Raw genomic sequence first — 22,959 nt, forward strand, 5'->3', positions numbered from 1 at the left:
CAACTATTATCTCCCAGTCTTGCACTCCTGACTGAGCTTGAGTTTTTAATTGCCAGATACAGACCTTTGGATCTTCCGAGAGACTTTGCCTCGGTAATCTCGGTCAACCTTTACATCCCCCCCAAAAACAGGGGCAAAAGATGCCTGCAAAGAGCTAACAGCCCAGACCATAGAAGCAGATAACTCAAACCCGGATACCAAGCAACTAGAGAGGAAGTAACTGTTACCTAGCAACTAAAGAGGAGATTACTGTTACCTAGTAACTAGAGAGGAAGTAACTGTTACCTTGCAACTAGAGAGGAAGTAACCGTTACCTAGTAACTCGAGATTAAGTAACTGTTATCTAGCATCTAGAGGAGGTTACCGTTACCTAGCAACTACAGAGAAAGTAACTGTAACCTAGCAACTAGAGAGGAAGTAACATACGGTTATCCTATAACCATAGTTATATGAGTATAGCGAGCGCTCTGCTCGTAGTGGAACATATCCCAACAGTGTAATACTGAATAAATGTCTTCACATGTACACACCCATCCGCCTGGCCACACCCCCATCCGCTCCTCTACATAAGCGGGGATGTGGCCATATTAACAGCTCCTTCCCAAGTCTTTCACCACCGAAGGCGAAGACCACGGGGTCCTCAGTGAGTCCGAGCAGATCGCTCGCTATACTCATATAACTATGGTTATAGGATAACCGTATGTTATATATCGTAATAGCTTACGCTCTGCTCGTAGTGGAACACAGGAGCTGAGCAGAACGGAAGCTCGACAAATGTACCCGCTGAGGCCCCCCACAACCATCAGAACCGGGGAGGGCCCGAGCCCCCGGACCCCCCTAGTGGAGGACGGGAGGGAATCGGATCCGACTGTGCGAAGAGGGTTTAGCAACTCAAACGCACAGGGTGAGCAGATCGTGGGACTTACCTTCCCACAGAAGAACCCACGACTACACAGGCGCGCAACCCACATGCCACTAGGGAACGAACGGGAATTTAAAAAAAAACGTTACAATCCCTAATATCACAGGGTCAAGGTCAAGAACCCAACCCTGTGGCAAGGCCGTAGCAGCGGAGCGCGAAGGAGGACCCAGCCCCAGGAAGGGTCAGGACCCCCCCCCGGGAAAAGGGGGCCTGGTGAGGCCAACGACGCCGCAGCATCGAGACCCCACCAGGCGGTCACTAGTGACACCACCCCCCACATCGCCAGCATATCGGACAGGGCCCATCCAAGAGCAGGACCTTCCCCCCTACAGCACGCCACCCTGAAGCACTCAAAGAGGCTACACCCCCACAGCGGGACCAGGCAGCGCACCGGGGAGACAACCCCCAAAGAGGTTGATCCCTCAATCCTGGCAACAGGTCAAAAGGACTCGACCTGTGCCTGGAGCACTGTGGACGAGACAGGCGCCTAAGGGGTCTGCTGAAAACAGCACCCCGGCGGAAGGGGCGTTCGGTATTGAAGGATTTGGGGTGCTTTTTCAATGTATGTGATGTATAGATTGGGGGGAGATGATCACAGCTAAAACGGTGAGATCGAAATGTGCATGGAAGACGGTGATAGAAGAAGCGGTTCAGAGGCAGTAGCCAGCAGAATGTTTAGCAGCCAGCCGAATGTTTTGCATTCCTTGCAAGAACAAATTGATAAGAGCGAGTGTACTGTAGGCCCAGAGCAGGAGGGAAAGAGGTTCATCTTAATGAAAGTTTAATGGTGTTAAAGGTTATGCAGTTGTCATGACAGCACGTCGCATGACAACCAGAAGGCGGGCCGTCGTTGCTACGGCGAAGATCTATAAGTCGAACGGTGTTTCCGGGTGTAGGGCAGACTAGAAATCTGGGAGACCAAAGAAACGAATCCCACAGGAGGGAAGGGACCAAGAGACTCTCTCCTCTTATCACAGAGGGGGGGGGGGGGGGGGGGGGGGGGGAGAATGCCACATCATCATTAGCTTCGGCTACCACGAGGATGGTCTTGGCTAACGAACAGGCCTGACCACTGTTGGACTGAGAGACAGAGGGACAATAGACTGGACTGAAAGATCATTAGATAGACTGAACACACCAAAAGGTCATTAGAATAGACTTTGCAAGGACAATACAATCTGTTAACATCTGAGCTGAGGTTCCTGTTTATAGAAATAAAATCACGCTTTTCCTTGTAAGGTATTTCACGTTGTCGAAGTGTCAGATTCTTACGGAGGTGGAGAATTATTATGGTTTGCGGATTGTACTAATGGGGAGGGATAAGGATCTTATCAGCCAGTATCGGAGACGTTAGGACCATTAAAATGACACAACGTGGGCGGTTAGGTGGCCGAGCGGAGATTGCGTTCGTCACCAACCCCGGAGCTGTGAGCTGGATTCGCCTGTTCGAATCCAGCTCACAGCTCCGGGGTTGTCACCAGCTTGGCTGGCCGTCTGCACTAATACAATTGGCTGTATTAGAGGGTGGGAGAAGCTGGCGGGGTGGGTCCGGGTCGTTGTAAACAGCGACTCCTACAGTTCGGTCGGGGCGCCTGCTAAGCGCGGATAGGACTTGAGGGGGATAGTGTGGTCCTCCCACACGCTACGCCCTCTCGATGAGAATCCGCGCTGCCAGGTGAAAAGAAGCGGTGATTGGCTGGACGTGTGTCGGAGGAAGCACGTGGTAGCCTCCACTCTCCCAGATGATCTGACTGTGGGGGGTAAGTGCGCAGCGACCAGGAAGGGACTGGGAATTGGCATACGACTAACATTGGGATGGGAGAAAATCGGAGGAAAATGGAGGGGGAAAAAGATCAATAATAAAAAAAAAAAATGACACAACGCAGAGGAACTGGATGGAGAGCCAAACAGACGAAGACGTGATACTGGCCAGTTTGATCAGGATCTAACAGTATGCTGTGCACCATGTCGCAGCCTACACAAAAAAAAACGGACCCTCTAGAGGGGCCGAGGCAGAGAAGGCTGACACGATTGGCAGACGTCATGAAGGGTGCAGGGGCACACTCGTAGGCAGACGGGGTCAAGCCCGGCCTAACCCGAGTCGACTCCGCTACCAACACACCTGGAAACCAACCACCACCCTATGTTTAGTTTAAGAAAAAACTCCAAAACACAACTCTCCTCTCCTCTCCTCTCCTCTCCTCTCCTCTACCAACACACCTGGAAACCAACCACCACCCTATGTTTAGTTTAAGAAAAAACTCCAAAACACAACTGCGGGTATACACCGGCTATACAGCAGTACAAGTGTTTCAGTTCTCAAGAAGGGGTTAACCCAGGCCAACAGGTCGACGAGAACGAGTCCGGACCTGGGCCCGGCAGACCGGGACGTACACAGGGATGCCAGACAGGGATGCCAGAGGGGTACAAGAACCACCTCGACAGCCTCCTCCCAGCCCCGCCAAGCAGGAGAAGAGAGGGGCGAAAAAAGAATGGAGAAGGACCAGGCTCCTTTAGCACAGCGCAAGGTACAACACAATATGGACCAAGCTATAGTGAAGGATAACACACACCTCCATAACATCAACCCCTGCAACGCCCGGGCCAACCCGGCATTTCCCCCCCGAAAAAGCACAAGTCCTTCAGGGTACCAGAACAGCAGATCTGCGCCCCGGCGGACAACGGGTTAACTGACCTGGTCCGGCGTGACCAGAACCAGTCCCGTGTCCTAATCACGCCACCATCCCCAGTCCTAAGAGGGATTAGGTACGCGTGTCGATCTAAAACATCACAGAGGGCGCCACCAAGACGGTCAGAACATAAAAGCACCGCGCCCGGTGGCCCACCCCAAAAGCGTGAGACCCCTCCACCAATGCTTTGATCTATTCTGTTATCTCCCCCCAGAGATGAACGAGAATTCATCAAGACTAACCTAGTACACTGGCGCTCGACAGAGACAAACTCCATCCTAGTTGCCCCATAAAAACGCTGTTTCAATGATCAACAACCAAGGCGCGCAAGCCCATGCGTGGTTCCACACAGAAGCACCCAGGGCCAGCACTATGTACACGTCGAGACCCAAAACATATCAATGGTAATTCTAACAAGAACCCAGATAACGTTCCCTCCAAGCTGCCTGGGAGAGCAGCAGGAAGCCGACCAAGAGACACAAATATGGGTCCCATATGACGCGTCTGAGGGAAAACACCCCTGTCAACCCTGCTGCTGTATAAAGAGAGGAGACAGGGAACCCCCAGAGAGACTTCCCATGTGAGTAACAATTGAAAAGATATATGTAACATTGAGCTACGTGACCAAAAGCTCAAGACATATGCAACAGAGCGCAGAGCAGACTTATTTTTAAGTTCACACGCACCGCATAACTCATCTTGACAACAACAAAGGTCCACAACATGAAGCCTGAAAATAACTCACGGAAGTCTCACAACCAATAGAAACGCGCCCAGTGACGTACTCTATGGCGGGGGGAATTCCGTGACCCACCTGCCCAAATATGGTGTGGGACCAGGGAACTCCCTTCCCCACCCCCCCTCTCCTTACCCTGTGACGCGCTGACCCAACAGTGCGACAGGATCAGAAGAACACCTCACATCAATAGTGACGCTTCCAGCATTGGTGGCTTAGTCAGAAGATTTGTCAGAGCCACCTCTCACCTGCTCCCTAAGCACCTCCGAGGTGAAGAACTTAATCAACACCCCCATGGAGGTTCTCGACTGGCCTTGTCACACACAAAGCATCGAGAGGGTTGTTAAAATGGTGACTGAGGCCTCTGCTAAATACTTTTCACAAGAAAAAAGGGATGGAGGGATCAGGGCTCAGGATACCAGCAGGAGGCTGATGTCCAAGAATGAATCCAAGCAGGACTTGTGCAACCTGATCAAATTTAAGAAGATAGAGGATTGATGGAGCCCCATGGATTTTCTCAATACATTGAGACGTTTGTTTAAATGGTTACAGAGGTTTCTGCTGAGTAGTTCTGGAAAGAGCTCACCTATTTATGGCTGACGTTGACTTTAAGTTTGTGTTTGTAGGTTGGTGGCTAAAGCAGTACAGTAGGAGATCTTGCCATCCAAGAATGAGTCCAATCAAGATATTGGAACCTGGCAAAGTTCAAGAAGTCAGGAGATCGAGATTTAGCACTTGTGTTTGTGTGCATTACAAATACAATTTATTATTGTTAGTATTATTATTATTGATCTTTTGAGTTGTATCCAGTTATATACAGTTCACTTGTTAATAAATTTGATGGCTTTGTCATTATAAATGATTTCCCATATATTTTTTATCTTTGCAATTTTGTAATACAATACCAATGGGTTCAAATGGTAAAATCAGCTATTTTGAAATCCAAAATTATGCAGGTTATATTTATCCTATCCCAAAAATGAACTCATATTTGAATTCCCCATTAAGAAACACACCATTTAGACACCTTGCATGTTAGGATTTCCTTCAGATACATGTTGGCATCCATGTATGACCAAGGGGTGAAAAATGGTAAAATCGGCCATTTTGAAATCCAAAATGATGTAGGTTAGAGTTATCCTATCCCAAAAATGAACTCATATTTGAATTCCCCATTAAGAAACGCATCATTTAGACACCTTGCATGTTAGGATTTCCTTCAGATTCATGTTGGCATCCATGTATGGCCAAGGGGTGAAAAATGGTCAAATCGGCCATTTTGAAATCCAAAACAATGTAGGTAAGAGTTATCCGATTAGAAAAATAATCCCATATTTGAATTCCCCACAAAAAAACACATATTTTAGACACCCCACTCGATTGATTTTCCAAAAAAAATAAAGTATGGCCCGCCCTACTACCACGTGCTTCCTCCGACACACGTCCAGCCAATCACCGCTTCTTTTCACCTGGCAGCGCGGATTCTCATCGAGAGGGCGTAGCGTGTGGGAGGATCACACTATCCCCCTCAAGTCCTATCCGCGCTTAGCAGGCGCCCCGACCGAACTGTAGGAGTCGCTGTTTACAACGACCCGGACCCACCCCGCCAGCTTCTCCCACCCTCTAATACAGCCAATTGTATTAGTGCAGACGGCCAGCCAAGCTGGTGACAACCCCGGAGCTGTGAGCTGGATTCGAACAGGCGAATCCAGCTCACAGCTCCGGGGTTGGTGACGAACGCAATCTCCGCTCTGCCACCTAACCGCCTGAGGGGAATCCTCTTCTGTTCCGGCACCCTCGCCTGCTCCAGCCAAAGGTGGCGCTGGGACAGAGTGGCCAGAGCGCGCCCCTTCCCGGCGGCTATCGCCTGCAGCTGGGTATGGTGCAGGATGGCTCCAGCCGCCTGGGCGTGAAGGTACTGTTGATGGTCATCCAATACCGACCCGCCCGACATGTAGCGCGCCAGCTGCGCGATGTTAGACGTCGCAGCTAGGCTCTGAGTCACGGCGATGTACGCCTGGTCACTCCAGTTAGTCATCTGCCTAGCTGATTTCCCTTGGGGAACCGGCTTCCGCAACGGCTCCCACACCACTTCGGGACAAAGAATGGATGTCATCGGGCTATCAAGCCGAGGCACCCCGTCCTTTAGTCCCTGGACCAAACCCGCCACCCGCGTGACTGGCACGTAGGCGGGGGTAAGGCCAGTGATGCGGGAGATTACCTGTCCCTGTTTCACGTAGGCCTCCATCGAAGGGAAGAATGCCTCGGGGAACAAGGCAAGCAACTCCCCTTGCGTACCTCCCTCCACGTCACTCGCGTCCCTCACGTACGGGAGGCTGCCATGTCGGGCGCCACCATCCGACGCGGCAGATAGCTGGGCATCTTGTCTCAGGGTCGGAGGTTCTAACCCAACACCGGAGAACAAGGGACCCCAAGGAGACGCAACACTCCCTGCCACACACCGAGGGGGAGAATGATACGAATCCATTGGGGCATCAAACAAGAGCGTTCTCGCCCCCTCCATGTGATCCTCAGTTTCCATCGGAAACGGAGACAGAGCAAGAGCACTCTCGTTCGGTTCCAGCACAACCCCAAAGCCTGGCCGTTCGCCCCTGCAGCTCGTCGCCCTACGACGGGAGCGAGCAGAGGCAAAGAGCCTGCGTCGCAAATCCCCAGCCACCAGAGGAGCTGTCGGCCTCTCTGCCGACCGTCCACTGGTGGGGGAACCAGGGCCCGGAACCAGGCCATCTCACAGGAGATGGAGGCTCAACGGCCCCTCGGAGAGGCAAACTCACCACCGGGCGCCGCTCGGGCGTATCTGACTGCCACGACCGCGGAGTCAGAGCAGCCCCACGACGCACACGGCAATGGAGAAGCGCTGGTGAAGGGTGACGTTGTGAGCGTTCGAACCCCCGAAGGTGCAGACATTATGACTTAGCTTTTCTCGTAAATTGGCAAGAAAGAGAATAAATAAGATACAATGTCCACGTAGCTCCTTTCCAACAACTATTTTGGCACTAAACTCAAGTGGTGTATACAGACACTTGTTGGTGGTGAAAATAGGGAAGGAGCTGTTAGTATTGCCACATCCCCGCTTATGTAGAGGAGCGGATGGGGGTGTGGCCAGGCGGATGGGTGTGTACATGTAAAGAAATGTATTCAGTATTAGACTGGATATGGGATATGTTCCACTACGAGCAGAGCGTAAGCTATTACGATATATAACTGTTACCTAGCGACTAGAGAGGAAATTACTGTTACCTAGCAAACAGAGAGGAAATTACTGTTACCTAGCAAACAGAGAGGACATTACTGTTACCTAGCAACTAGAAAGGAGGTGACTGTTACCGAGCAACTAGAGAGGAAGTGACTGTTACCTAACAACTAGAGAGGAATTGACCATTACCTAGCAAGTAGAGAGGAAGAGACTGTTACCTAGCAACCAGGATGTTGTAGAGAGAATAGCAGAGCAGCAGGAACTGAGGCTGGTTGCCATAGAAATTATCTGATGCCTCCAACTCTTCATCATAGAACATCCTATAGAGGAGAGGAAGAGGATGAGAAGAAAAAAATATCAGTAGAGCAGAGCATTTACATTTAGTAATTTAGCTGACACTTTTATCCAAAGCGACTTACAAGTTCTGTACGACAAGTCATCAGGAAGGGCTATCAGCTGAGTAACAATGTTCATTGAAGTGTTGAGTGCTACAGTGTAGGTTAGTATATTAGGACAAGTGCATGAAAGTAAGGTTTGTTTTAGCAGAGTAGAGTCGAGTAAAGTACAGTAGTGTAGTGTAGAGTAGAGTAGAGTAAAGTAGAGTAGAGTACTGTAATGTAGACCAGATTAGAGTAGAGCAGAGTAGAGTAGAGTCATGTAGTGTAGTGTAGAGTAGAGTAGATAGAGTATGGAGTATGGTAAAGGAGATACTAGCTAATATCCTGGTTAAGGATTTATTCAGGATATGGTGTTTATTAATTAATATTCCAGATACTAGCTAATATCCTGGTTAAGGTCTTATTGTAGGAAATACAATACACACAGATACTCTGTGGTTCACAGTCAACTAGCTAAAACTAAACAGTGATAAAACCGAGGTACTCCTCATTGGTTCCAAATCTACCATAGCCAAATCTGACAGTTTTCCCCTCACCATTGACAACTCTACAGTCTTCCCTTCCCCTCAGGTTAAGAGTCTGGGTGTCATCCTCGATAGCACACTGTCATTCAAATCCCACATAAATATCATCACACGGTCTGCTTACTTCCACCTACGCAACATCAATCATCTCCGCCCCTCACTTACACCTACAGTCAGGGACGTGCACAGGACTTTAGAGGGGCAGGTGCTCAAAGGCTGAAAAGGGCACTATACCTGTGTGCTGCGCGCAAGCCCGATTTTTAAGGGCCCTTTTCGGGTGGGGGGGCCCCCTTTTTATGCTTTTTGGGGGGTTTTGGTGATCAAATATTGAATATTGAACTATAATAATCAGTGCAGGAGCTCACTTATCCTTGAAAGACACTTTTATCACTGACTTAAAAGGCCCATACATCTCCATAAATGTTCAGGTGGGAGGGAATAAGTGCTTACTCTACAGACCCCAAGAAATGCTGTATATTCTGTATTGTTTAATATAAATGCATTTTTTATTGAGATTCCCAAATCCCATCGGACTTGACTTCTTCGTGTCCCTCAATGAGTGTAATACCAGCATTCAACTGTATGCGCCACAGCGGTTTCTATCATCATCATCATCACCACCCACGCTATGCATCAAATATATAGGTCCGCGGAGAGGCACGCTGAGGAGGCCATGCAAACTGCAATGGAATATGGGGCATGATTGATTCTATCCTGACATTTTTCAGTTGGAAGGGCAGTCTATATGCGTAACGGTAAAACTTTAATTTTTTAAAATAAATAATATTTTTTCAAAAAGGGCACTTTTTTTATGACGCTCAAAAAGGCAGGTGCTCAAGCACCCCTTGGGCTCTATGTGTGCACGTGCCTGCCTACAGTACCAGCACCGCTACACTTGTTCACGCCCTGGTCACATCCCGCCTGGATCACTGTAACTCCTTCCTAATTGGTCTCCCACACAAGTACCTCTATAAACTCCAACTGGTCCAAAACTCAGCCACCCGCATCATCACTAGAACTCCCTCCACCAACCACATCACTCCTGTTCTCCACCAACTCCACTGGCTGCCTGTTAAGTCACGCACTGACTACAAAGTATTACTACTCACTTTCAAGGCCCTCCATAACCTAGCCCCTCCTTATCTCACAGAACTTCTCCAGTCCTACACTCCCTCTCGGTCACTAAATGGTAAATGGTCACTCAGATCCTCCTCTTCCTTCCAACTCGTCACTCCCCCTTCCTGTCTGACTACCATGGGATCCAGAGCCTTCTCCCGCTGTGCATCCGTGCAATAGATAACCTCCCCACCTTTGTTTCCCGTCTCAAAACACATCTGTTCATTCTGGCATATTCACTTTCATTTGAAGTTTATTATAACTGCTGCCCTATGTGTAACTCTGTAATACTGTGTTTTTACTGTGTGTAATTGTATTTGTTTTTAACTCTGTACAGCGACCTTGGGTGCTCAGAAAGGCACCTTTAAATAAAATGCATTATTATTATTATTATTATTATTATTATTATTATTATTATTATTATTATTATTATTATTATTATTATTATTATTATTATTATTATTATTATTATTATTCAGGATAAGGTGTTTATATATGAATATTCCAGATGTAGGCTGTGTGTGTGTGTGTGTGTGTGTGTGTGTGTGTGTTGTGTGTGTGTGTGTGTGTGTGTGTGTGTGTGTGTGTGTGTGTGTGTGTGTGTGTGTGTGTGTGTGTGTGTGTGTGTGTGTGTGTATTCCAACCTGTTCTTCAGCAGTTCGCTGGCTGTCAGCTCGTGGGTGCGGGACGGTGACAGACAGGAAGTGGAGGGAGTTTCAGACAGGAAGTCACTTTTCTCTTCAAGGACAAGCAGCCTCTTCCTGAAGGACCGCGAGGACCCCCCCTCTCCTCCCCAGTCTTCCTGTCTCTCCTCCTCTTGCAGATCAAGGCCCAAGGCCAGGCTGTAGGAAGGAGGGATGTCAGTGTGGCTGGGGGGGAGGGGACTACATTTCCCATAAGGCCGAGCGACCGGAGAGGAGGGGGAAGGGGAGGAGGAGAATTGAGAGTCGGTGAACGTGTGAGCGGGTTGAGAGCCTGCATGTGTTTCTGATTGTATGTGTTTGTCATGTGTGTGTGTGTCGTGTGTGGGGGTCCAATGTGTGTGTGTATCTGATTGTGTGGGAAATTGTGTTTGTTGTGTGTGTGTCTCTGGCTGTGTGTGTGTGTGTAGTGTGTGTGTCTCTAGCTGTGTGTGTGAGTGTATGTGTTGTGTTTGTATGTGGGGGTGCTGGTGTGTGTCAGGATCAGGTTGCTGGTTTGATTCTCTGTCACTGTCTGAGGTCTCCTGGGTCTGATCACTGAGGGAGAAATAGAGGGGGGGGGAGGCAGAGAGAGAGATTTATTTTGTATTTTTAGAAAAACCTTTATTTACATAATATCACTACAAAGTGTGTGTCAATACAATTAAATAAATACACATTATATCTCACAGCATACACCATCATCATCATAATATTCCAAAAAAAAGTATAAAATTGAGAGATCTCACATAAAAGCAGTGTTAAAATACAGCTGCCCCTCTACAACACAACAAACAACTTCATTGAAGCTCCACCGAAACAAAAAAGAATCAATATGGTTCATGATGAGTGAATAAAATCTAAACTCCACTCTGACCCTGGCTCTTACCAATGCCTTACACCTTGGCATCAGCTCACCACCTGAGCCATTTTCTACTCTGCTTTTCCTGCTCTTATAAATGGCCATTTTGGCCTGACTCACAACTAAATTCAATGTTTGCCACTTCTTTACATTAAATTGTTTGTAACCAACACCGCGCATTCTGATGTGAGCCCGATGTACGCCGCCTAAATCGGTGTTTTTTCAATGTATGTGATGTATAGATTGGGGGGAGATGACCGCATCTAAAAAGGGGCCAGGTCAGAGAGGTCAGAAATGTGCTTGCCTTAGCAGACGGTGATAGAAGAAGTGGTTCAGAGCGAGCAGGGTGCTAGTGTGAGTACCACACTGAGCAGGGCAGAATGTTTTGAATTCCCCAGTACATCAACATTGATACGGCGGGCACAGAAGACAGGCAGAGCGAGGGAGAGGGTTTGACAGTAGAAACTGCGTTTAAAATGTGTGAAAGGTTATTAGCAGTTGTCATGACAGCGCGTCGCATGACAACCAGAAGAGGGGCGGGGCCGTTGTTGCTATGACGAAGATCATATAAATCGAACAGTAGTTCCGGGTAAGGGCAGACCAAAGAAACGAATCCCACAGGAGGGAAGAAACCATCAGAGACTCTCATCCCTCTCACCCTCGCCGGTGTGGGGGGGGAATGACACATCATCATTAGCTTCGGCTAACGCGAGGAGGGTTTAGGCTAACGACCAGGCCTGACCACCATTGGACTGAATAGCAGAAGGACGATAGACTGAACACACCGAAAGATCATTAGAATAGACTTTTCAAGGACAATACAATCTGTTAACATCTAAGCTGAGGCTTCTGTTTATGAAAATAAACAACGCTTTTCCTTGTAAGGTAGTACGTTGTCGAAGTGTCGAATTCTTACGAAGGTGGAGAATTATTATGGTTTGCGGATCGCACTAACGGGGAGAGATAAGGATTGTATCAGCCAGTGTATGAGAGGTCGGAGAGATAAAACACAACGCAGATGGGGAGATGATTACACAAGCCAAACAGATGAAGACGTGATACTGGCCGATTGATCAGAATCTAACAGTTGGCAGGATTACGCACAGGAGTCATCAGCCATGGCTGGAGTTGGTAGCCACCGTCACCTATACAAAAGCACATACTTTGCCCCCCCACATTTGCAATGAATATTACAGCACAAATGTTTGTGTCATCTATGTCTTACATCATTCCGTATAGACTGCTGTTCCTAAAGATTTAGCTGTCATGCACAGACCCAGGGAATTTGGCAACCACATTCGTTAATTTATATTAGTATACATTTATATATTATATATTGCAGTGAATAGCGCTGACAACATTGGGGAAGCCGACAATGTTAAATAACAATATTTAAATAATAAATACGATTGCATGGGATTTCTGGGTGGCTGGCTCAATCTCATCCTTGATTTCATCGAGTAGATCAATAATTGCTTGAGCTGGCAACCTGTGTCTCTGGATGATTTCGGTCTTGCTTAAATCAAAAAGTGATATTCTTATTAAAAATATTCTTTCACGAGCACTCCTGGCCTTACGATGCCTTCGCCTGGCAACAATTACTGCTGCCATGATCACCTGAGACGCTGGCAATGACACCCCTTTATAAATGCGCTTAGTTACCACCAGATCTCTGAAGACGTAAATAGCATCACTTTAACTGCACGTGGCAATTAGCGCCGATCTTTGTGAATTGGAGTGTTTTTTGCGATGAGGCTCATTTACATAGAAAGGGGCACATGTTCCGCCCATATTACCTCATTTAAATACCCGTAAATAGCACTGACGCACAGAGACGCAATGCTGATGGCAACGCAGTTAGCACCGTGGTTCACTTTCTCCACACTGTCTAGAAAGATCACCACTCCACCACTTAACGCTGCTGTGACCAACAACTTCAGCCACAGCTAAGCTACACTCCTCTACAGACACATCACTAGCAGAGATTCTAACTCCATGTTTCCTGCCGAGTTTGGAAAACTCCATACTGGCGTAGCACGCCAACCAGCAATGCTGACTGACTGCCAAACAAGCCCCCTACTTACCCCTATACACACCAAAACACACTGTAAACTAACAATACACACTAGTTACAATATTTACATAAATAAATAAATAAATAAGAACAAGATAGAAAATAGAAGCATTCACGACCACTTCCCCGCACCTCTCACTCAAACCAAGCTCATTCCCAGCATGCACTCATAGAGAGAGAGAGAGAGAGAGAGAGAGAGAGAGAGAGAGAGAGAGAGAGAGATAAAGAGATATATAGAGAGACAGAGCGAGAGAGAGGCAGAGAGAGATACAGAGAGAGAGAGAGAGAAAGAAAATGTAAATGAACATTCATCAAATTATTCAGCTGTATAGAGTTAGGGGTTTGGGGTGGAGTTAGGGGTGGGGTTATGGGTGGAGTTAGGGGTGGAGTTAGGGGTGGGGTTAGGGGTTGGGTGGGATTAGTGGTTAGATGGGGATGATGATGGTGGACAGGGGGAATAGACTGATGAGTGTTTAGAGTTAGCGGTGGGGTTGGGTTAGTGGTTTTGACAGGAGGAATAGACTGATGTGTTCTCACCTTTCCATTCTTCTGATCCCTTCTTCCACTGAGGTGGAGGAGTCATCAATTCCTTCCATCCTGTGTAGTTTGGGTCGAGGTCGCTGGCTGGTTTTAGCCACCAGGAATTCTGGGAAGTCTTCTGTTCCATCTGATGTTACCATCTCTGATTTCAAGTCTGCTGTGGGTTTATCGTCTTCATCCATTACCATCTCTGATTTCAAGTCTGCTGTGGGTTTATCATATTCAACCATCTCTGGTTTTCCAGGCACAGTCAACACTGTTGGGTGGTCTCCTCCTCTTATCATCTCTGATCCTCTCCTAAGACCTGCAACATCTACTGCCAACACTGTTCCTGATGTCATATCTACTGTTTGATTATCTTTTGCAGATACTATTTTTGATGTAACATCTTCTGAAGCACCAAGTTCTCTTCCTGTTTCCACATGGACTTCTGTGGTGTCTTCAACTGGCTCATCTTCAGCTTGTACTGTCTCTGGTCCCCTGGCTGGTGAAGTTGTTGGTTCATCTGCAGCTTGTACCGTCTCTGGTCCCCTGCCTGGTGAAGTTGTTGGTTCATCTTCAGCTTGTACTGTCTCTGGTCCCCTGGCTGGTGAAGTTGTTGGTTCATCTTCAGCTTGTACTGTCTCTGGTCCCCTGCCTGGTGAAGTTGTTGGTTCATCTGCAGCTTGTACTATCTCTGGTCCCCTGCCTGGTGAAGTTGTTGGTTCATCTGCAGCTTGTACTGTCTCTGGTCCCCTGCCTGGTGAAGTTGTTGGTTCATCTTCAGCTTGTACTATCTCTGGTCTCCTGCCTGGTGAAGTTGTTGGTTCATCTGCAGCTTGTACTGTCTCTGGTCCCCTGGCTGGTGAAGTTGTTGGTTCATCTGCAGCTTGTACTGTCTCTGGTCCCCTGGCTGGTGAAGTTGTTGGTTCATCTTCAGCTTGTACTGTCTCTGGTCCCCTGCCTGGTGAAGTTGTTGGTTCATCTTCAGCTTGTACTGTCTCTGGTCTCCTGCCTGCTGTTGGTTCAACAGAACTCTCAGGTTCTGCAGGGACATCTCTTCTTTCTACATGGATATCAGTGACGTGTGCAGAACTTTCAGGTTCTGGTGGATCAACATCTACAGCCTGTGAACCTTCTGAAGCTCGTACAGCAGTGTCTGGTTCTTGAAGGCCAACTCTATCTTCTAAAGGCCCGTCAGCGTGTCCTGTTGTTAGGCTGCTTCTGGCCTTTCCTGCTGATCTTAGTGTCGTTTCTGGTTCTACACACATGTCTTTATGGTGTGCGGACCTCTCGTCCTCTACGCTCGGACCTCCTGCTGAGAGTCTGTCAGTAACCTGTGTCACTAACAGGTCTTCGGCTGTTCCTCCTTCCTCTGTCTGCAAAGTTTCTTCTCCTCTTCCCTCTGTGCTCAGAACAAATTCATGCGACTCCTGTCTGTGAAGCTCACAGACTGAACGCTGGCTCTCTGCCTGCTGGGTAGTGTAGTCCAACTGCCCTTCGACCTGCTGGGTAGTGTAGTCCAACTGTCCCTCGGACTGCTGGGTAGTGTAGTCCAACTTCCCCTCCACCTGCTCGGTAGTGTAATCCAACTGCCTCTCGGACTGCTGGGTAGTGTAGTCCAACTGCCCATCGGCCTGCTGGGTAGTGTAGTCTGACTCCCTCTCTGCCTGTTGTGTAGTGTAGTCCGACTGCCCCTCAGCCTGCTGGGTAGTGTAGTCCAGTCCAGACTCTAGGGAGGATTTCAACAGGTGCTGTTGGTAGTAAACATGGATCCTCTCTCTGGAGGGAACGTTACCCTGGAAACAAACAAACAAACAATTCACAGTTACATGGATTCATTTTACGGCCAAGGAATGAATTACGTCTCAACCGACCGCTGAAGGAAAAAGATGTCTAGAGATGTGAAGCTACACCAAGGATTATCCAAACAAAAAGCACATCATTGTATGATCATGTTTGAATTAATGACTGAGCATGCGCTGGCATGCACGTATGTATGTGTGCATGTGTGTGCGAATTTGTCTGTATGTGTCTACCTCCTGAGCCACTGTCGCCTGTGTGTGTGTGTGTGTCTGCCTGTCTGTCTGTGTGTGTAAATGGTTTATTTTTTTTTATACACTTTTTCTCCCCTATTTCTATTTTTTCTCCCATCCCAATTTCGTTGTGCCAATTCTCCCCCCCCCTGTCTTGAACGTTGCTCGCATATGCCCCCCACTGGCCAGTTGTAGGGAGGATAGAAGCCTTGCATCACGTGTCCCCTCCGGTACACGAGGAGGCAGCCTGTCACATCTTTTCACCTGCCAGCGCGGACTCTCATTGGCGAGGTGTAACGTGTGGGAGGCTCACACAACCCCCGCCATTTCCTGTCTCTGCTGTGCAGGCGTCCCCCAACTGATCTGTTTAACCTGCTGTGTGTGTGTGTGTGTGTGTTACCTGTTTAACCTGCTGTGTGTGTGTGTGTGTGTGTGTGTGTGTGTGTGTGTGTGTGTGTGTTACCTGTTTAACCTGCTGTGTGTGTGTGTGTTACCTGTTTAACCTGCTGTGTGTGTGTGTTACCTGTTTAACCTGCTGTGTGTGTGTGTGTGTGTGTGTGTGTGTGTGTGTGTGTGTGTGTGTGTGTGTGTGTGTGTGTGTGTGTGTGTGTGTGTGTGTGTGTGTGTGTGTGTGTGTGTTACCTGTTTAACCTGCTGTGTCAGCATGCAGCGCTCTATCCTCAGGACGGTAGAGATGTGGATGTGTTCCTGACAGAGGGAGTTGAGCCAGCTGGTCAGAGAGTCCAACATTGCAGTCACCAGCACCAACCAGAACCTCAGTACTGTGGCCACGCGATGCAACATGTTGTCTGGAAACAGGAGAGAAGGTTCTTTATTGAGACAGTAGGGAGGCTGAGAGGGAGACAGAGTACAATAACACTGCCTCGGAGAGAAGAGAAGAGAAGAGAAGAGAAGAGAAGAGAAGAGAAGAGAAGAGAAGAGAAGAGAAGAGAAGAGAAGAGAAGAGAAGAGAAGAGAACAGAAGAGAACAGAAGAGAAGAGAAGAGAAGAGAAGAGAAGAGAAGATGAGTTAAGATAAGTGACTAAAGGAGAGGAGAAGAGAGTAGAAAAGAAAAGAGAGGATATAGAAGAAGAGACGAGGAGAGGAGAAGAGAGAGGAGAAGAGAGGAGAATAATAGAAGAGGAGAGAATAGGAGAGGAGAGAAGATTAGAGAAGTGAAGAGAGGAGAAGAGAAAGGGAGAGACGAGAAGAGAAGAGAGAAAAAGAGGAGAAGTGAAGAGAGGAGAAGAAATAAGAAGAGCTGGGAGAAGATAAGAGAATAGAAGAGTAACTAAGAGAAGAGTTAAGAAGATGAAAGAGAGAAGAGAAAATAAGAGAGAAGAGAAGAGAAGGGAGAATAGACTAGAAGAGAGAAGAAGAGAATAGAGGAGAAAAGAAAGGGAAGGAGAGAAGAGGAGAGGAGAGGAGAAGAGGAGATGAGATAAGAGAGGAGAACATACAAGAAAATGAGTGAAGTGAAGAGAGGAGAAGAGAAGAGAAAAGAAGAGAAGAGAAGGGAAGAGAAGAGAGGAGATAATATAAAGGTAGAGAAGAGGAGAGATAAGAAGAGAAGAGAGGAGAGAAATGGAGAAGATGAGAGAAGAGGAGATAAGAGAGGAGAATAGAAGAGACAATTAGAGAAGTGAAGAGAGAAAAAGAGAAAAGAAGAGAGGGGAAGAGAAGACCAAATAAGAGAAGAGGAGAGATGAGAAGAGAGAAGAAGATAAGAGAGTAGAGGAGACAAGAAGAGAATGGAGGAGAAAATAAGAGAAGAGGAGATAAGTGAGGAGGGGAGAAGAGAGAAGAGAGGAGAACAAGATAAGAGAGAAGAGAAGATAAGAGGAGAAGAGAATAGAAATGGAGAGAAGAGAAGAAGGGATATGAGAGAAGAGGAGAAGAGGGGAGGATAAGAGAAAGGAAGAGAAGGGGGAAGAAGAGAAGAGAGGAGAAGAGAGAAGAAGAGAAGATGAAAGAAGAGGAGAGAAGAGAAGAGAGGAGAATAGAAAGGGAGAGAAGAGGAGAGATAAGAAGAGAATAGAAGACAGGAGATAAATAGAGAAGAGAAGAGAGGGACATATACAGCTCCCACCTGATCGTTCTGTTGGCTCCTCCTCTTCTCTCTCCTCCTCCTCTTCTCCCTCCTCCTCCTCTTCTATTGTTCCGGTAGCTGGAGAGAGAAACAGGAGTTACCACCATCAGAGCCGTACGGTAACTACAGCTTGACTAGTTTTCACGATGTCTCCTCCTCTCCCCTCTTCTTCAATGTCTGATCTCCTCCTCTTCTTTATCCTACATATTCTCTCCTCTTCTCCTCCACTACTTTCCTCCTCTCCTCTCCCAACATCCTCTCCTACCTCCTATCTCCTCCTCTCCTCTACTTCTCTCCAACCTCCTCTTTACATTTGACATTTTGTCATTTAGCTGACACTTTTATCCAAAGCGACTTACAAGTTTTGTACAACAAGACAGCAGGAAGGGCACAACTCTATCAGCTGAGTAACAATGTTCATCAAAGTGTTGAGTGCTACAGTGTAGGTTAGTATATTAGGACATATAAGTGCATGACAGTAAGGTTAGTTAGGGTTAGAGGTTTTCTTTTCTTTTCTCCTCTCCTAACTTCTCTCATCTCCTTCTCCTACCACCACTCCCTTCCTTCTATCCTACCTCCTTTCTCCTCCTTACCTCCTCTCTCCTCCTCTCTCCTGTTCTTTTCCGCTGTGTCTTTTCTCCAGAAGTGTTTTTTCTCCTTGCTGTGAGCTCTCATGGCCGTCTTAGAGTCTGTGATCCAGGCATGGTACACAAACTACAAAGAAAAGAGTGGATTGTTGTTTAAAGATTCCCTGCTATGCAAACTAGAACAGGCATTAATAACCTTCTAAAAATGTTTAGAGACATGTGTCATATGCCGAACACATGTTGATGAATGACTTCCTATCACATTGGTCCTCATTCTCAAACAGACATACGTAAAAGGTACCAAGGATTTCCTTCGTAACTCGATTTACGTACTTATTCGGCATTCACAAACGACTTCGTATTGTAAATTCTTTGTAGGATTTACGTACTCGAAAAAGCAGTCGTAAATCAGACAGACCGGTGTGCGCCTGTGGTTTCAACAGTTTTCTCTGGGACAAGTCATTGGGGATTGCCGATACTACAGACATCCGTGGAATTTAATAATTATAATGATAATTAATACGACAATATTTCATTATCATTAATAATTACATTTTGCATTTATAGTCCTCACTCAATGAGGCATCGTGAGCATTACACACACACACAGCAAACTAAATAAATAAGAACTAAACCGATGGCCGAGGATATAGCTACTGTATAGTGGAATATACTGTATTAATATGCCATATACTGTCTTCTTCTCTATATTATTTATTGTTGGTTTGATGTATTCCTATACTATTGCTAAACTAAATAAATGCGCTAGTGAGGCAGCATCAGCGCACGAGCACACACACTGTATATATACGTGCAAAATGAATCGTTCCAGCAGTAGGCTTCTATTATTTTATTGATTTGCTTTATATAGAACATGACATATTAGCATGACATGTCATAATCACGGCGAGAGCCTTCTTCACTCCTCCTCCTCCTCCACATTCACGGCGGAAGCCTCACTCACCCCTTATCCTCTCACACCCTTATATGGGCAGCATCCGTTCCCCTGATTCACACGCTGCCAGCTCATCAATCAACGCGGCTGTGACTCATCCCCTCATCAACGAGATGGTACTTCAACCTGAAGATCCTGTCCTACCCTCGTCGGAGTGTTAAACTAGCTTCCTAGGTACGACGACGAATCTAAGCCTTGCAACCCAGTCCTCATTGTTATACCTTGTCCTAACCCTTGTTCTCTATGTGCCCAGGACCTCCACTCCAGTACACCTCCTACCTGGACATCCCGTGCTGCACAAGGAGTGCTCCTGCTCTCGCCCACTACACAGTCCTGTGTCTACTATCCCGTGCTGCACAAGGAGTGCACCTGCTCTCGCCCACTACACAGTCCTGTGTCTACTATCCCGTGCTGCACAAGGAGTGCATCTGCTCTCGCCCACTACACAGTCCTGTGTCTACTGCCCCGTGCTGCACAAGGAGTGCACCTGCTCTCATCCACGGCACACTCCCATACCTGTCGCACATTCCTGTATTCACTGTCTGTAACCTGTCAACTTGGGAGTATAATATTAAAACACCCTAAAATGCTCCATTCTCTCTCCTCCTGTGTTCTGCTATTGGGCTGCTATTGGGCATCCTCACAGAACACTCCGACCACGATGACGACTTCAGCACCACAGGAGACCGGAGAATGGGGGAACAACATCCATCAATGGACACGCCGTTCTGGTAAACTAACACTCACAATTACTGGACAAAACCATTGCCCAACTCGGCGCTCTCTTGCTCCGCTCAGTGGAACGAGACAGACAATGTGAGCGTTTTGATGCATACGTCACTGCCCAGCTAGACGCCCCACCTGTTGTTTCCCCGCACAGGGAGCCCCATGTCCCCGCACCAGAACGTTATGACGGAAACGTCTCTAAGTGTCAAGCCTTTATTTTCCAATGTTCATTAGTATTCGGGCAACAGCCACAAACATTCCAAAGTGATAAATCTAAAGTCTCCTACCTGTCAGGTCTGCTCACGTGTCCCGCGCTAGAATGGGCAACCGCCCTCCACTTCAGTCGTTCCCCCCTCTGCGATTCGTACTCTGCATATATCGGTGACATGCGAAAGGTCTTCGACCATCCTCCTGGGGGCTCAGATAGTACTGCTGGCTTGTTCACGATCCGACAGGGAACCCGCAGCGTGAGCGAATATGCAATTGAATTCCGTATCCTGGCAGCAGGTTCCGAGTGGAATGACGAGGGGCTTTCCGTCAAGGCCTCAGCGACGTCCTAAAAGATTAATTGGCATTTAAGGAGAAACCGTCTTCCCTAGACGAGCTAATTAATTTAGCCAGAGAACTGGACACGCGCCTTCGCGAACGCCGCCGTGAAAAGGCTAGCACCGCTCGTCCTCCATTGCCCAGCTCATTTCACTCTCCTCCCTCGGGGCGCGCCGTCCGCGCCGAAAACAGCCCCTCTGAGCCTATGGAGCTTGACCGCTCTCGCCTCCCTCTCAGCGAACGCCGTCACAGACTCAAGACGGGGGCATGTTTGTACTGCGGTCAACTCGGCTACTCCATCGCTTCATGCTCGATTCGCCCAAACGACGGGGCACGACGCTGGGCGTATGTTCGAGCCTTAATTATGCTCCCAGCTCCGGTCCAAATATGCAATTCAGTGCCACGCTTTGTCACAATGGTCAATTGCTGTTCCTCCAATTTATCATGATTTAGAGGCTGTTTTTAGTAAACCCTCTCCTTGCCACCTCATCGCCAGTACGACTGTGCTATTGACCTGCTCCCAGGGGCCCCGCTCCCCGCTAGTCGCCTGTTCAACCTCTCACGCCCGGAGAGGGAGTCCATGGAGAAATACGTCCACGAGTCCCTGGCCTCAGGCATTATTACCCCCTCCTCCTCTCCTGTCGGCGCGGGTTTCTTTTTCGTTTCCAAGAAGGATGGCTCCCTTCGCCCCTGTATTGACTACCGGGGTCTCAACAACATCACGATCAAGAACAAGTACCCCCTGCCATTGATTAACTCTGCTTTTGAACCCCTGCAAGGTGCCACCATTTTCACGAAGCTGGACCTCAGGAATGCCTATCACCTTGTCCGTGTCCGGGAGGGGGACGAATGGAAGACGGCCTTTAAGACCCCGCTCGGTCACTTCGAGTACAAGGTAATGCCCTTTGGGCTGAACAACGCCCCTGCTGTCTTCCAGGCCCTTGTCAATGACGTTCTCCATGATGTCCTTAACCGCTCTTTTTTTGTTTATTTGGACGACATTCTGATTTTTTTCCCCGCTCTATGGAAGAGCACGTCCAGCATGTCCGCCGGGTCCTCCAACGACTGCTGGAGAACAAGTTGTCAAGGCGGAGAAGTGTGAGTTCCACGTCTCCTCCATCGGGTTCCTCGGCTACATTATAGAGAGCGGCCGGATCCGGGCGGACCCCGAGAAGATCAAGGCAGTGTCCGACTGACCCCGGCCCACCAACGTCAAGCAGCTCCAACGTTTCCTGGGGTTTGCTAACTTCTATCGCCGTTTCATCAGGGACTACAGCCGGGTCGCTGCACCCCTTACCCAACTCACTTCGCCCTCTGTGCCCTTCATCTGGTCTGATAAAGTGGACTCCGCCTTCGCCGAGCTGCGCCGGCGCTTCACCTCCGTGCCCATCCTCGTCCAGCCGGACACGTCCCGCCAGTTTGTAGTGGAGGTGGACGCCTCAAGTACCGGAGTAGGGTTCTCTCCCAACACTCCGCTCTCGACCAGAGACTACACCCCTGCGCCTTCTTCTCTCGCCGCCTGACCCCAGCGGAGGTCAACTACGATATTGGAAACCGGGAGCTCCTGGCAGTCAAGCTGGCCCTGGAGGAATGGAGGCACTGGCTGGAGGGCTCAGAGATCCCCTTCCTGGTCTGGACGGACCATAAGAACCTCGCCTACGTTCAGACGGCCAAGCGCCTGAACTCCCGCCAGGCCCGCTGGGCGCTGTTCTTCGGCCGGTTCAATTTCACCCTGACCTACAGGCCAGGCTCCAAGAACACTAAGCCGGACGCCCTCTCCCGGCAGTTTGTCCCCGAAGGGGGGCCCGCACACCCTGACACCATCCTCTCCTCCTCCTGCTTGGTGGCCTCCGCCACCTGGGAGATTCAGTCCGTCGTCCGGGAGGCTCAGCGCGTCCAGCCTGATCCAGGTGACGGTCCACCTAACCGGCTTTTTGTTCCCGACCTTGTCCGCTCCCAGGTGCTCCAGTGGATCCACGCCTCCCGGTACGCCTGTCATCCTGGGATCGACCGTACCCTGTCCCTGCTGAAGCAGCACTTCTGGTGGGTCTCCATGAGGGAGGACACCCGCGACTTCGTCCTTGCCTGCACCGTCTGTGCTCGTGGGAAGGCTTCCCACCGACCACCCGCCGGGCTCCTCCGTCCGCTCCCTGTTCCCGGCCGGCCCTGGTCACACGTCGCCCTGGACTTCGTCACCGGTCTGCCCCCCTCACACGGTAACACAGTCATTCTCACCATTGTTGACCGTTTTTCAAACTCCCCTCTGCTTCAGAGACCGCGG

General features: G+C 48.6%; 1 protein-coding gene across 1 annotated transcript in view; it reads right to left on the minus strand.

Moving 5' to 3' along the window:
- The window catches only part of LOC311237944 (piezo-type mechanosensitive ion channel component 2-like), a gene marked incomplete at its 5' end in the record, with an annotated part of 174,602 nt that overhangs the window by 48,793 nt on the left and 102,850 nt on the right, over window positions 1–22,959 (minus strand). Inside the window, 7 exons of the mRNA XM_084325919.1 lie at window positions 7,781–7,885; window positions 10,248–10,445; window positions 14,146–14,396; window positions 14,550–14,804; window positions 15,193–15,537; window positions 16,417–16,583; window positions 18,440–18,578. Coding sequence (XP_084182045.1) covers window positions 7,781–7,885; window positions 10,248–10,445; window positions 14,146–14,396; window positions 14,550–14,804; window positions 15,193–15,537; window positions 16,417–16,583; window positions 18,440–18,578 — 1,460 coding nt within the window. The remainder of the gene's footprint in view (window positions 1–7,780; window positions 7,886–10,247; window positions 10,446–14,145; window positions 14,397–14,549; window positions 14,805–15,192; window positions 15,538–16,416; window positions 16,584–18,439; window positions 18,579–22,959) is intronic.

Source organism: Notolepis coatsorum, assembly GCF_963971535.1.
Source record: "Notolepis coatsorum genome assembly, chromosome: 12".
Taxonomy (NCBI): domain Eukaryota; kingdom Metazoa; phylum Chordata; class Actinopteri; order Aulopiformes; family Paralepididae; genus Notolepis; species Notolepis coatsorum.